A 15,482-nucleotide genomic window follows, 5' to 3' on the forward strand; every position below is an offset into this window, starting at 1 on the left:
CGTCCCCATTGACATTGTAAGTCAGGACGGATCCGTTTGGCAGACATAAAAACGCTGCAAGCAGCATTTTGGTGTCTGCCTCCAGAGTGGAATGGAGGTGGAACGGAGCCAAACTGATGCATTCTGAACGGATCCTTATCCATTCAGAATGCATTGGGGCTAAACTGATCCATTTTGGGCCGCTTGTGAGAGCCCTGAAACGGATCTCACGAGCGGACCCAGAAACGCCAGTGTGAAAGTAGCCTAAAGTAGACATATGGGGAATGTTAACTAATAAATATTAATCTCAGATTGGCCTGGATAAATAAAAGTGTTTCAAAGTCTGGACAGGAGGGCGAAAACTGGCCCGGGGTAGAAGGGGTTAATTGCAGATTTGCTGCACAAAGAGGGAAGGGGGTCACACCAGACTCCAAAAGTAAAGGATTACATACGTTTATCACTCACTGACATGATATTGGATCATTTTCCCTCAACTAATAAATAACCAAATTTAATCTTTTTGAACTTTTGGTTTGTTTGATTTGGCTATCTTTAGCTACTTTTAGGACTTGTGTGAAAATCTGATGTAGTTTTAGGTCACATTTATATAGAACTCTTGAAAATTCTGAAAGGTTCACAAACCTTTAAGCACTGCTATATCCTAGTGTAGAGCATACATGACAGAGGACCTTTCATCGGTCCAAACATTGTGAACTAAGTATCATGATCTGTACAGCGGTGCCTAGGAATCTCCCTGCACTTACTATTATCCCTGGGCGCCGCTCCGTTCTCCCGCTATGCCCTCTGGTATGTTCGGTCACTTGGTTATAGTAGGAGGAGACTAGGCTCCCAGGCTGTGAGCTCTGCGCTGCGATAGGCCAGCGCTACAGCCTGGGAGAAGGAGACGCCCAGGAGAACAAGGGCAGACTCCTCCTACTATAACCAAGTCCCCTTGGTCTCCGCCTACTATAACCCAGTGACTAAACATACCGGAGGGCAAAGCAGGAGAACGGAGCGGCACCCAGGGATAAAAGTAAGTGCATGGAGATCCTTGGGCGCCGCTGTACAGATCATGACATATAGTTCACAATGTTTTGCCAGATGAAAGGTCCTCTTTAAGGCATTTTGAGAAATGCCATTGTAAATTGGTCAACCCCTTTAATGATACTTGAAAAACTCTTTTATTTCCAGATGCTGTCCTTTGTTTTTGTATGAGCAGAGATTCTCCATGCAGTTTTGGAAGCCAAGTGAATTCAAAAAGAGAAACCTAACCGTGTGGCCGTGCATTTATTCAATTGTCTTACTGTAATCCATTTTACAAGAATAAAGCAATAGCTTATTCACAACAATGATATATAATCTTACCAAATTTTTTAGTCTTAGAACATTGTAGAAATTAGTTTTACCTGATGCCGTTATGTTTCCACAAAATCTAAAGTGAATTTGGTCTCCCTCTTGAAGCTCAATTGGCTCAGATGGTTCAGGGGGTCCAGTGTATCCTGCCTCACTTAGAGCAGGAATTTCCCAATGTAATTCCTTGGATGGAACCAGCTCAACAATGGCTTTTTTATAGTTATCAATTTTTCTATATAGTACAACGTGGACCACTGAGCTGTAGATAGCATATTCCAGGCTCTGAATAAAGCTAATCAAGTGAGTGTTGTCCATAGCTGAGGAAAGACGGACTACAATAAATCTGTAACACGAGAGAATGAGAAGATATTGATTAAGAATAAAATATGGTGATATTTAAGAATAAAATTGTGTAAGCTTTCTACATAAAGATGTAAAGTTAAGCAGATGTCTCCTGAGAGTAGTTGAGATACCTGCCCATGCTTAACCCCTTAATGTCTATTAACATGTCTTTTTATAGCAATCAAGGATCTTTTCTCTACAGCGTCATATTTTTACATAGCTGTTTGCACATATTTTACAGTTTTTACCTTCCCAATTGCACATATGTTCGTAGTGTATACAATGAAGGCATTGACCTTGCAGTGTCTTGTCATGTGACCCAACACAGACATGGCCATAATAGCTGTCACTTGTGAGGGCTGTTTTTGCCTGTGGCTGAGAACAGGTTTGGGAGCAAAGATTAAATGTAATAACTGGTGTAGGCCAAGTACTGTACACCTCCCAGAATTTAGCATTTTTACTGTACAGCAAGTTTAAGGAAGCAAAATACTTTGGATATTCGTCTCTGAAAAAGGCTCATGGAAAGTTGTGAAGGTGGAGAAAAACATAAATGTAAAACAAAAAAATAAAGGAAGAAAACTTGCTGCAGTCTGCAAAAAAACTGTGACTTGAAAGTGCATGCTGACAAGAAAATACCAAAGCTAAAAATGCACAGTAATGGCTTACAAAACATTCTGAATAACCTGGTGGCTGAACCTCAAATGGCTGTTCACTCATGGTCCTCATATAACTGTGATGGCGAACCTCTGGCACTCAAGCTGTGGTAAAACAACTCCCAAGATGCACACTTGCTTGGCTGTTCTCAGAACTCTATACAAATGAATGAAGCATGCTGGGAGTTGTAGTTTAACCACAGCTGGAGTGCCGTAGGTTAGTCATCACTGTCATACAAATAGACAGCACTGTTGCAAATATTGATGGAAAAGTGCTTTGTCCTCATTAGGAAATTTCATAGTGATCAACGCAGGATCATTGCTGCAATTCCGGTCGAGTTACCTCTGCATATGTTCAGTCACTTCAAATGAGACTATGCCATTCTGAACATTTTTTACCACAATGTCGTCTAAAACAATCCACTGATCTTCTTTTAATACCAGCAGTTTCAGTAATTCACTAGGATTATCACCGTGTTTCCTCACTGAGGCACTAACTGCTCTGTAATATAAGAAACAGACATTTATGGATAATTTGCCACCTATATACATACATTGTTCAGCAATTTCTTACTATAATGGTACTTTGTCCAACATTTATAAAGATACAGTACTTTGGAATATAGTATTTATCTAAATATTTTTTGAGGAAATCCTTCAAGGGTTCCATTGACCATCGCAATATTCTTGCCAGCAAGCCATTTGTCAACACCATTAAGCTCCATGGGGAAATCAATCTATTATGGTTTCTGTTATATGCAGTTTGTAAGGGTGGAAGATTTCTATTTGGCATTTGCAGGTTCTCCTTTGTGCAGATTATTTGCAATATGACCCAATTAGTAATTCTTTAATTCCTTAATCGGACATAGTTTTACTGCTTTTAGAACTACTGCAGTTCCTTTTACTGTCAACTAAGTGATGAGGGATCATTCATGCTTTGCTACTTTCTGTCCACAGCATAGGAAATACATGTCTGATCACTGACAGCCCAACTGCTGAGACTTCCATCATTCACTAGTCCATGGGTTCCGAGTGTTGCCCTCCCCCATCCCCTTCCCTATTCTTCCTCACTGCAGTCATGTTTTAATTGAGTTGTGGAGCTGAGAAATAAAGGCAAGTACAGTGCTCAACCGCTTCTATCTGCACCATAAATATTGAATAGAGCGGTTGGAACAGATGGCTCCAAACCCCCATTCTAATGATTGTGGATGAACTTGCAGTGGATAGGAAATAAATGTAGCTTGAGGGATAGTGTCACGATCAGTGTGTGGGGGACGACGGCTCCACACTGAACACAGGAGGGAAGGGGAACAGTAACTGAGCCTGGAAACTAGGGAAGAAACAGGTCACCTCCTAGACAACCCTAATCCTGGCCCTAACTATCTATCAATATGAATAGACCCTGAAGGTAGGAATATTCATATGTAGGATACCTAGGTCTGTATATCTCTTTTAGGCCCTGGAAAAGGTTAGGACCAGAGACAACCCATTCCTCCCCAAATAGATGAATGGAAGTCTCTGTCTTAGGCCCAGATACAAACAACAGGAAATATAACAAACACAAACCAACGCAACACTTAACTTCTGTAGAGACGGACGAGCAGGAACACCAGAGACAAACTCACACCAGCTCAGCCAAGCCCAAATGAAGCTATCTATCACATAGACAGAACGGTGGGGTCAGACTATGAAGGGTAGAAGTGATGACCACTATGGAATTATATACAGTTACAGCTAAATACACCTACTGCTTAAATACTTCTATGATCATGATCTTTAAGAACGTAAGAAGTCCCTGCCATTTCTCTGTAAAATCAGAATGCAGGCGAATGTAAAGATTGTAGTAAAACTCAGGCCCTGATGCTCGAGGAGGCCAAAATGTTTATATTCCACATAAGAGGACACAAGCTGACAAGGGGCAAGGGGCAGATTTGGCACTGAAACTCAGGAACTTTCAGCTACAGGTTTGGACAAGGTGGTTCTAAAACATTCATTGTCTGATAAATATACTGTAATTAGAGATTAGCAAAGTTTTCAAAAAATCGATTTGGACGCTTTGCCGAATTTTTCCCAAAATTTTGCTTCGTTCTGAATTAATTCACAAATTACATTCAATCAGCTATATCCAGGCCTGCAGGGAGAATGTATCTCGGTGTACGGTACATCACTCTGCATTGCAGAAACATACATAGCTAATCTTTTCTGGTAGTGAAACAGTTACTGTGACACTCAGGTGGACACTCCAACAACAGTAGAATTAGACAGCTTTTTCACCCCAATTTGAGAATCAAGGCCTAATGGAATTGCTTATCTATTAAACCAGGTGGACACTGTTCAATTAAATAGCTATGTGGCTTACACAGGGATTGATGCAAACGGAACTGTCTCCTATGGATCCCTTCAGCTTCAGATTACAGTCCCTACACTGTCCCTGCAGTCTCTGCCTATGCTTGCTCTACAGTGTGTAAAAACTCCCTACACTGTCCCTGCACTGTTCCTATCTAATATTCCACAATTAAAGGCTTCTTAAAGAAGACCTTTCACCTGTATAAACTATGTGAACCGAGTATGCTGCCATATAGAGCGGCGCCCGGGGATCTCACTGCACTTACTATTATCCCCGGGCGCCGCTCCGTTCTCCCGTTATAGGCTCCGGTACCTTTGCTTTTTAAGTTATAGTAGGCGGGTCTTCCCTTGTCCTGTGGGCGTCTCCTTCGCCTAGGCTGCAGCGCTGGCCAATCGCAGCACACAGCTCACAGCCTGGGAGTTTTTTTTCTCCCAGGCTGTGAGCTGTGCGCTGCGATTGGCCAACGCTACAGCCTAGGAGAAGGAGACGCCCACAGGACAAGGGAAGACCCGCCTACTATAACTTAAAAAGCAAAGGTACCGGAGCCTATAACGGGAGAACGGAGCGGCGCCCGGGGATAATAGTAAGTGCAGTGAGATCCCCGGGCGCCGCTCTATATGGCAGCATACTCGGTTCACATAGTTTATACAGGTGAAAGGTCCTCTTTAAACATTTTCCATAGCGCTTGTCACGTCTCTCCCTATGCTCTGATCACAGTGAAATGGTGGAGACTGCACGGGATAGGGCTTTTAAAGGGCTGGCTATCTGCTGATTGGCTGATTGCATAGCTTTATGGGTCATATTGTGTTCCCGGGATTCTTACTTTCACTTTGTAACACGTATAGCCACCATTTTAGGATACAAAACGATTCGTTACCACGAAGTGCGAGGAAATTCTGATTCATTGCAAATCGAATTTTCCCTCAACTTTGGATCGAATTCCACTTCGGATGCTTTGATTCACTCAACACTAAATATAATGCCCCAAAATAATGTAATTTTAAGCAGTCAGAAAGGCAGCAATTATCATAAGTGAAATCTATTAGGAAATTGGTTTGTATGTCATTCTACAGGATGGCCCATGAAAAAGTAGCCCGCCTTTAATATCTCTGAATCAAACTGCCTAATAGCAAATCTGTCTTAGTTGCCCATAGCAACCAATCAGAGCTCAGCTTTCAGTTCCAGCTCTGAAAAAATGAAAGCAGAGCTCTGATTGGTTGCTATGAACAACGAAGACAGATTTACTATCAGGCAGTTTGATTTGGAGATATTGGAGGCGGGCTACATTTTTGTGGCCACCCTGTATAAAATAATGTGCTGTCCGCATCCGATGCTCCGCTACGTAGCCCCGCAAAAAAATATATAACATGTCCTATTCTTGTCTGAATAGGCATTTCTACAATGGGCCGCCTGTTCCGTTCCGCAAATTGCGGAAGGCACACGGGCGGCTTCCGTGTTTTTGCGGATCTGCAATTTGCAGACTGCAAAAAACTGAACGGTCGTGTGCATGAGGCCTAAGTCTGATTATTTTTGTCTTCAAAAGAAACCAGAGATGCTTAATATATTCCAATAATTAAATGTTCGTTTGTGAATAACTTTAAAACTGCAACTAAAACGTGGTAAAGAATTCAGTGTATGTCACAGATAATAAGAGTTAGAACAGCAGTGAAAAAAAATTCCCTTACCGAATCTGACGTGTTCCTGTGGTTTTTGAAGCTGCAGCGCTTGCTGCCCTCTTATTTTCTGCATCATCTCCTGCCTTCTTTTTCTCTGGGTTCGGAGGGCATGGAAGGAAAACTGTGACAGACTTGCGGAAAGCCTGAACTGATGGCTGTTTCACTTCAATGACTGGGCTGCTTGACACAACCGGATGATATATATCATGCTTTGCTTTCAGTAAAGAGATCAATGATGTATCTATTGGTTGAACCTACAAGAATATCATAAAAGTCACAAATGGTTCTGAAATATAAGAAGTAGAAATATGCTGTGGGAACCTGACGACTGCCGTTCTGTGATGAACAATAAAGTGAATGTTGTAGTTAAGGATTTCCAGTAGCAGCAAAAGATCATGGGGGTCATTTATCAAACCAGATACGTCAGGTTTTTGGTCTAAAAATGTTACATGACATCTTCAATGTATGTTTAACCCCTTAGCGATCGCCCATACGCCTTTTTAGGGCCGTCACTAAGGGGCCTTAGGCTGGGCCTCTGCCTTTTCACATGAGAGCTCCTACTCTAACAGCCCAAACCAGCAGGAGTGCCGATCTGGGCTGCTCAACTCCTTACATGCTGTGGGCAATGGCGCCCGCCGCATATAAGCGGTGACAGAGGGAGCGGACTCTCTCTGTCTCCCATCGGCACTCCGCAAATGCGATTGAAGGGTACTGATGTGTGTAAATGCAGACTGGGAACTGGTATGGGCCCCAAGCCTGTCTTAAGTGTTTTACAGCTGGCCGTGCCTATCTGGAGCAGCCTGCTGGTCAATGTTAGTATAGCACTGACATTGGAATGCAATGCACTATAAAGATTGCCTGTTATAGTCCCCTTGTGGGACTATTAAGTGGTTAAAATAAAGTAAAAACAAAGAATTTGTTGAATAAAGATTTTCCAATTAAAAATCTACTTTTTTTCCCCATTGAAAATGCACTTTTCAGTGAAAAAAATTGCAAACACAAAATCTCCCCACATGTTTGGTATAGCCGCGTCCGTAATGACCTGCACTACACAAATATCATGTAAATTATCCCCTATGGTGAACATAGTAAAAAAATAACTTTAAACAAAATGCCAGAATCGCTAATTTAATTTTAGTCATCACTGAAAAAATTAATAACAAGCAATCAAAAAGTGTTATTTACACCAAAATGATACCAATGAGAACTACAAGTCGTCCCACAAAAATAAAACTGTCACACAGATCCATAGAAAGAAAAATAAAAAAGTTATGGATCTTGGGATGCGGTGATGCAAAAAGATTTATTTCTTTTTTTAAAAAGGGGGTTTATTGCACAAATGTAGAAAAATATAAAAAAAACTATATGTATTTAGTATCGCTATAATCATACTGACCCAGATAATAAAGATGTTATTTATGCTTAAAGGTGAACACTGCAAAATTTATAACGTAAAAACTCAGTGGTGGTATTGCTGTTTTTTCTCAACTTCCTCCCAGAAAAAGGTAATCAGAAAGTTATGTGTGCCCCAAAATGGTACCATTAAAAACTACAACTGGTCCCACAAAAAACAAGCCCTCATACCACTACTTAGATGGAAGAAAAATGCTTGGTCAGTGAGACCGAAAATTCTGCCATTTTCCAGTGTGCTTAATGCAGGGAGGGACATCAGCAGAAGCTAGGGACAGTGCTAAGACAGTGAAAGACTTCATTGTGCTGAAAAAACGATTTAGACGTTCAGGGAAAGCATTAGGGAGGCATCGTCTACACTATATAAGGAGAGCAGGGTGCAATAGGAGAGTGTACAGCCTGGGTAATAGGAGCAATTCTATTATACCTTGCTGCACTAATTGGGGATCCAAATTGCAGTTATACTGCTGCTTTTAGGTTGTTTGCACTATATGATACATCAGTAATTCCAGCAAACCTTGCTTGTGATTGAGGTGCAAGTGCTGTGTTGCAGGGTGTAGTTATAGGAAATACTGTATATGTACATCATATTAATCGTTCTGTGGTGCATTTAAATTGTTCTACAGTTTCATTGGGGTGTATTCGTGTAAAAAAAAGAATGTCTTATTTGAAGTTCTGCGGTGCAGTTACATTGTAGTGTTGAGCGCGAATATTCAAACTGCAAATTTTTAGAATATAGTGCTATATATTCGTATTCGCAAATATTCTAATCGTGAATTTATCGCAAATTTCTTTCGCAAATATATTACATTGCCGATTTTCGCAATCCAGTAAATAATGACTGGAGATGACAAATTCTCAAATTTGCTAATTTATGCCGAATATTCGGCCAAAAATTCGAGAAATATTGTGAATTCTAAAATTGCCTATGCCACTCATTGCTATTACATTGTACTACACGTTTTTTTTTTGTGTTTTTAATAGTATAAAAAGTACGTCTTATTTGCCATTCTGCGGTGCAGTTACATTGTACTACAGCCTTCTTTGGGATATATAAGTTGGGGGGATTTGCTCTGGTAGTTAGGATAAGCGGGCGCAGTACAGAGGCAAAATACAAGTTCGTAATTCAAACTTCAGTGTTTATTTACACGATGCCAAAAACAAAACATGACTTTTGCAGTGTTGGTGTTACTTCACACCCAATGGCAAGTTAATAAAACAAAAGTCACCTTGGTGGCAATGTCCAGCACAGGCTTCAGGTCCCAGCACGCAGACCTCCTGAGCTCCACTGTCACACTGAGGTAATCCTCTCTACCTGGCAGTGCTGGCTGGCTTTGATGCCTGGCAAAACCCGGCCTTCAACGTGGGGAGTAGTCACCCACCCAGCACTTTGACTACTCCCAGTAAGAGCCGTCCCGGATCAGCTATTACAGCCATGCAAAGTACCAAGGTGTCCCACAGCAACTGCTGCTGACACATAAAAACCGACTCTTACTGCACCGAGGCCAGGAACCTTGGTGACACGTACCTATCATCCACAATGATTCCTTGTACTTTCTTACAAAGTATAAAAAAAGTACATTTTATTTGCCGTTCTGCGGTGCAGGGGGTGTTTTAATAGTATAAAAAATATGTCTTATTTGCAGTTCTGTGGTACTACAACCTTTTTTGAGGTGTCTTAGAGGGAAAAATCAAATATGTTTTATTTGCCGCTCTGTGGTCAAGTTACATTGTTCTACAGCTTTTTTGGAGTGTATTCATTTCCTTTTATTTAATTATTTTATCTAACAGTATGTCAGACAGACAAGTGACAGGCCCTTCAAAGGGAACAGGCATTGTCCAAAATGTTTCTGGCGCAGGCACAAGTAGAAGCAGAATAAGGGGTCGTGGCATCAGGAGTCTCAGCGAGAGGCCTGACCTCCCAGTGTCAGCTAGCAGTCGTGTCTTGAACAGCAACCCAGCGGTACTTGAATGGTCGATTGCACTTGGGAGCCGGGTGAAGAAGGTGCTTCATCATCATCAGGAGAAGAGGGTGGCAGCTTGCGCGTGAGGCAGCGGCTGAGCCAGCAAGGTGGTAGCGTGGCCGTGAGTCAGCAAGGTAGCAGAAGTGGGAGGTCAGGAGCCAAACGTGCCCAGAGTACACCGCCCACTTCGCAGGAGCCTACCTGCCCTCGAAGTAGCGGTGCAGGGGTTCATGGAGGCAGTGGTAGCAGGCAGTCAGTACGGAGTGTTGGGGGAAAATACCATACTTCTGCCTGAATTTTTGGGCAGAAGGTGAAGCGTGGCCAGGGTGCCAATCGTGGCACCACCGCCCTGTTTCAACACATGCAGCATCACCATAAAGTGGCCTGGGAGAACCATGGCTCCGATGTGGTGGTCCAGCCTGCCGCACGCACCCAATTTTGTGCAGTCAAGGCTCCATCACCTCAGCCGAAGGGAGCTGTCTGTCCTTCCCATCATCTGCTGGTCCTGATGCTCCTGCTCCTCCTCCTCCTACTTCTCATCAGTCATTCCGTCAGCAATCGATCACCGAAGCGATTGCCAAGAGACAACAGTTTGCGTGCACTCATCCAACAGCGCAGAACCTGAACATGCTCCTGGCTAAGTTACTGGTGCTGCAGTCCCTCCTTTTCCAAGTGGTGGACTCTGCACCTTTCAGAGAACAATTAGCTTGTGCCGAGCCAAGGTGGAGAGTCCCAAGCCATAATTTCTTTGCCAAAAAGGTAGTACCAGCCCTGCACACATATGTAGAACAGATGGTGAGCCAGTCCTTGAGCCTGTTGGTGTCTGCCAAAGTGCACGGCAGCGCCGAAGTGTGGAGCTATAACTACGGTCAAGGACAATATATGTCCTTTACGGCCCATTGCATAAATGTGGTTCCTGCTCAGCCACACCAGCAACTTGGCCAGGTGACGCCACTTCCGCCTCCACGTTCTCACGCTGTTGATCCTGCGACAATGTCCGTCTCTGCCTCCTCATCCTCCACCATGTCCTCAGCCTCCACTACAGGGACAATTCACAGTGCTCCTCCAGCATACCACATGTGAAGGGCACGGCGGTGTCACACTGTTCTGCCTGGGCTAATGGAGTCACACGGGGGAGAAACTGCTCCGTGTCCTTCATCAAGAAATTGAATCCTGGCATTCTCCTCGACAACTCAAAATTGGAACCATGGTGACTGACAACGGGAAGAACATGGTGTTGGTGCTGCGTCAAGGAGGGATGAGCCATGCGCCCTGCATGGCTCATGTGTTCAATCTGGTTGTAAAGCGGTTCCTGAAGTCTTCTGCCCATCTGCAAGACATCCCGAAAATTGTCAGGAAACTTTGCATGCACTTCAGCCACTCATACACTGCACAGCACACACTCTTTGAGCTGCAGTGGCAGAATGGCATCCCCCAACATAGGCTGATATATGACGTTTCCACCCGTTGGAATTACACCCTTCATACGTATGTTGGACCAATTATATGAACAGAGAAAGGCCATCAACAATTTCTTGATGGTAGAGGCGGACAGAGGTACTCCCCTGTGTAATTTCGATGTTAGCCAATGGCAGCTCATGCGTGACACCTGCCGTTTGCTCGGGCCCTTTGAGGAGGCTACTTTATTTGTCAGTTGCCAGGACTAGGGGATGAACAACGTCATTCCACTGATTCAAGTCCTGGAACAGATGCTGGTAAAGCTGGCTGGCCAGGGGACAAGAGACGCGGCTACTAAATCTCACGGCCACATGAGCCCTGTGGGGGCTGAACTAGAGGAGAAGGAGGAGGAGGACATTTGAGCACAAGCAATGTGCAGAAAAATGGGTGGTTTTTCTACACAGGGGACAGGAGAATAGGAGCAGGAGCAGCCAGAGGAGCTACAGGGTGATAAGGAAGACGAGGCAGAGGACCCAGACACACCGTATGCAGTATGCAGTGGAGATGAAGGCAGGGAGTCCCTCCGAGTCACTTGCGCAAATTGCCCGATGCATGATCACTTGCTTGCGTAGTGACAGATGAATTGTCAACCATTCGGCAGAGGGATGACTACTGGCTCTCCCCCATGTTAGACTCTCGCTACCAGTTGATAATGGGGGCCTTTTTTTTACACCCGCTGAGAGGGAGGACAAACTGAACTACTATCGAGACATCCTATGTAGTCAGTTGGTCGCTGCCTATGTGCACCATCGCCCATCCTCATGCAGGTCTTACCAAGGGGGAGCCCTCTGCGCTCACTTTCCACTAAAATGGATGCTGGGGGGAAGGTGGGGGGGCAGGAACAGTAGAAGCTCCATCAGCAGCAACTTAAGTCTAGAGTTGCTGATGAGCAGTCTTCTTCATCCGCCTATTGAAGAAACTACTCACCAGCAGCAGCAGCTAGACATAGAGTCCGAGTTTGTAAGGGGGATGCCTGGCCACATGCAAAAAAAACTTTTTTTTCCCTCTATCCCCTGCCTTCCACTGGACTTCTGACATGATCTGGTGGGTTTCCAGCAGTAGAGTGAGCTCTCGAAGGATGATGGAGCAAGTGACCCTTTGGTTCTCTGCCCCACCATCTGTTGTCCAGGCTGCCCGCTTGTAGTTTACACTGTTAAAGAGAACCAGTTGTGACAAAATGCAGTGTAATCTGCAGGCAGTATTTTATAGAGTAGGAGAAGCTGAGCAGATTGATATGTAGTTTTGTGTGTAAAAATTTGGTAAAACATGTAATTTATACATTTAAGTTACTGTTTTTCTGTGTTCAGTTGTACACGGGGGAGGTGTTATCAGTAGTGTTGATCGCAAATATTCTAATTGCAAATTGTTATCATGAATATTGGCACTTTGAGAATTCGCGAAAATCTAGAATATAGATCTATATATTTGTAAAAGCGAATATTCTATTTTTTTTATTTATTAGTACTACTGCTTCTTGCTTGTGGGCCAATAAGAAGGCTGCAATATCTTTGTCAGAGCTTAGCAACATCCCTAGCAACCAATAGGAAAGTTGCCTACCCCTTTTCTATATAAGAACCTCCCCAGCAGCTATTTTCTGCTTTTATTTGCAGTTCTGAGAGAGAGATAGATCAGTGACATTGCTGTGCTCTGTGCTTTCATCTGAACCCTATTCCTTATCCAATTACATTAGATAGTAAGTGAGCTCATATATATAATACAGATAGTTAGTGGGAGATAGTGTAGGTTAGATAGGGATATAGTCTAGCTGATAGGTTTCAGTGCAGGGTGTTAGGTAGTATGATAGGCATTACTGTTTCTCTGCTGTCCATACATACAGTACATGCTACAGACATAGTGCTGTGATTTCACAACAATACTTAGTGCACCAATCAGTGCTACTCAGACCTGATCAAATGTGAAGTTACACGTATTGCGCAAAAAAATGAGCATCATTAGTGCCGATTTGCGCAATTTCAAAAATAACTGGAGATCGAGAATTCTAGAATTCGCTAATTTATTGCGAATATTATGCGAAAAATTTGAGAAATATCGCGAAAACGAATATTGCCTATGCCGCTCATCACTAGTTATCAGTGATTGATAGCATTCTCTGTGTAAGTCTGCACACATAGATAGCTGTAAGTCACTGATAGTTGTACACAGGGGAGATATTATCAGTGTTTGATTACATTCTCTGTGTATGTGTGCATACAGAGATAGCTGTCAGTCACTGATAGCTGTACACGGTTTGATTGATAGCATTAACTGTGATTGATAGCATTATCTGTGTAAGTGTGTATACAGAGATAGCTGTTAGTCTCTGATAGTTGTATACAGAGGAGGTGTTAGCAGTAATTGATATAATTCTCTGTGTAAGTGTGTATACAGAGATAGCTGTCAGTCATTGATAGTTGTACAGAGGGGAGGTGTTATTAGTGATTGATTCCATTCTCTGTTTGTGTATACAGAGATAGCTCTCAGTCATTGATAGTTTTACATGGAGGAGGTGTTATCAGTGATTGATAGCATTCTCTGTGTAAGTGTGTATACATAGATAGTGTAGTGTCCAGGAGCAGGGGTTTTTTGACATTTGGATATTTGTGGACAGTTGCTTATTTCCTCTATGCAAATATATAAACTTCTTACTTTATTTCACTTAAAAGGGTTAACTTGACTGTTTAATACTGTTTCACTGCATGTTATACACTCACCTAAAGAATTATTAGGAACACCATACTAATACGGTGTTGGACCCCCTTTTGCCTTCAGAACTGCCTTAATTCTAGGTGGCATTGATTCAACAAGGTGCTGATAGCATTCTTTAGAAATGTTGGCCCATATTGATAGGATAGCATCTTGCAGTTGATGGAGATTTAAGGGATGCACATCCAGGGCACGAAGCTCCCGTTCCACCACATCCCAAAGATGCTCTATTGGGTTGAGATCTGGTGACTGTGGGGGCCATTTTAGTACAGTGAACTCATTGTCATGTTCAAGAAACCAATTTGAAATGATTCAAGCTTTGTGACATGGTGCATTATCCTGCTGGAAGTAGCCATCAGAGGATGGATACATGTTCTCATTCTGTTTACGCCAAATTCGGACTCTACCATTTGAATGTCTCAACAGAAATCGAGACTCATCAGACCAGGCAACATTTTTCCAGTCTTCAACAGTCCAATTTTGGTGAGCTCGTGCAAATTGTAGCCTCATTTTTCCTATTTGTAGTGGAGATGAGTGGTACCCGGTGGGGTCTTCTGCTGTTGTAGCCCATCCGCCTCAAGGTTGTGCGTGTTGTGGCTTCACAAATGCTTTGCTGCATACCTTGGTTGTAACGAGTGGTTATTTCAGTCAACGTTGCTCTTCTATCAGCTTGAATCAGTCGGCCCATTCTCCTCTGACCTCTAGCATCCACAAGGCATTTTTGCCCACAGGACTTCCGCATACTGGATGTTTTTCCCTTTTCACACCATTCTTTGTAAACCCTAGAAATGGTTGTGCGTGAAAATCCCAGTAACTGAGCAGATTGTGAAATACTCAGACCGGCCCGTCTGGCACCAACAACCATGCCACGCTCAAAATTGCTTAAATCACCTTTCTTTCCCATTCTGACATTCAGTTTGGAGTTCAGGAGATTGTCTTGTCCAGGACCACACCGCTAAATGCATTGAAGCAACTGCCATGTGATTGGTTGACTAGATAATTGCATTAATGAGAAATAGAACAGGTGTTCCTAATAATTCTTTAGGTGAGTGTATGTACGTTGTGATATATATCCTATTTATTTGCACTGTATTTGCGAGGCTCTGTGGAAAGGATTAATTAATACTGCAAGACTTTTGGGACTTTGAATGAAAAGCGGCTAATTTCCACAGCTGCCATAGGGTTTGAAGAAGAGCATGTTTTGGAGGGAAAAAGCCAGACTTGTTTACCACTAAAACCAGACAGGCTGACCTTTTGAATGTCTGGTTTAGCTCTGTTGTTATGTCTGGAAACTTTATTTTTTTCTGGAAAAACTGCTGTGTCATTGCCATTGAGTATCATTGAAGCTCTAATGTAAGTCTATGCCAGACGGGAGTGGTAACTTTGTAATTGTTTGTGCTGAGTTTCTCCACTCCACCCCTCCCATTAGAAAGTTCCAGTTTAGCTAGAAATGGTATATAAGGAGAGCAGTCAGAGTCCTTATTGCTCTGCAGTTACCAGAAGAAGACACTGAGATGGGGATGCTGAGCCACAGAGCATAAGTCACTAGCCCTGTCACCAAGGAGCCACCTAAACTACTGAGCTACAGCATCTTTTT

At 43.0% G+C, this 15,482-nt stretch overlaps 1 protein-coding gene across 1 annotated transcript in view; it reads right to left on the bottom strand.

Moving 5' to 3' along the window:
* Positions 1–15,482, bottom strand: part of DTHD1 (death domain containing 1) — a 60,713-nt gene that overhangs the window by 14,444 nt on the left and 30,787 nt on the right. Inside the window, exons 4-6 of the mRNA XM_040419936.1 lie at positions 6,360–6,604; positions 2,671–2,829; positions 1,386–1,675 (exon numbers count right to left, since the gene is read on the bottom strand). Coding sequence (XP_040275870.1) covers positions 1,386–1,675; positions 2,671–2,829; positions 6,360–6,604 — 694 coding nt within the window. The remainder of the gene's footprint in view (positions 1–1,385; positions 1,676–2,670; positions 2,830–6,359; positions 6,605–15,482) is intronic.

This window comes from Bufo bufo, chromosome 2 (genome assembly GCF_905171765.1).
Source record: "Bufo bufo chromosome 2, aBufBuf1.1, whole genome shotgun sequence".
NCBI classification, from domain to species: Eukaryota; Metazoa; Chordata; class Amphibia; order Anura; family Bufonidae; genus Bufo; species Bufo bufo.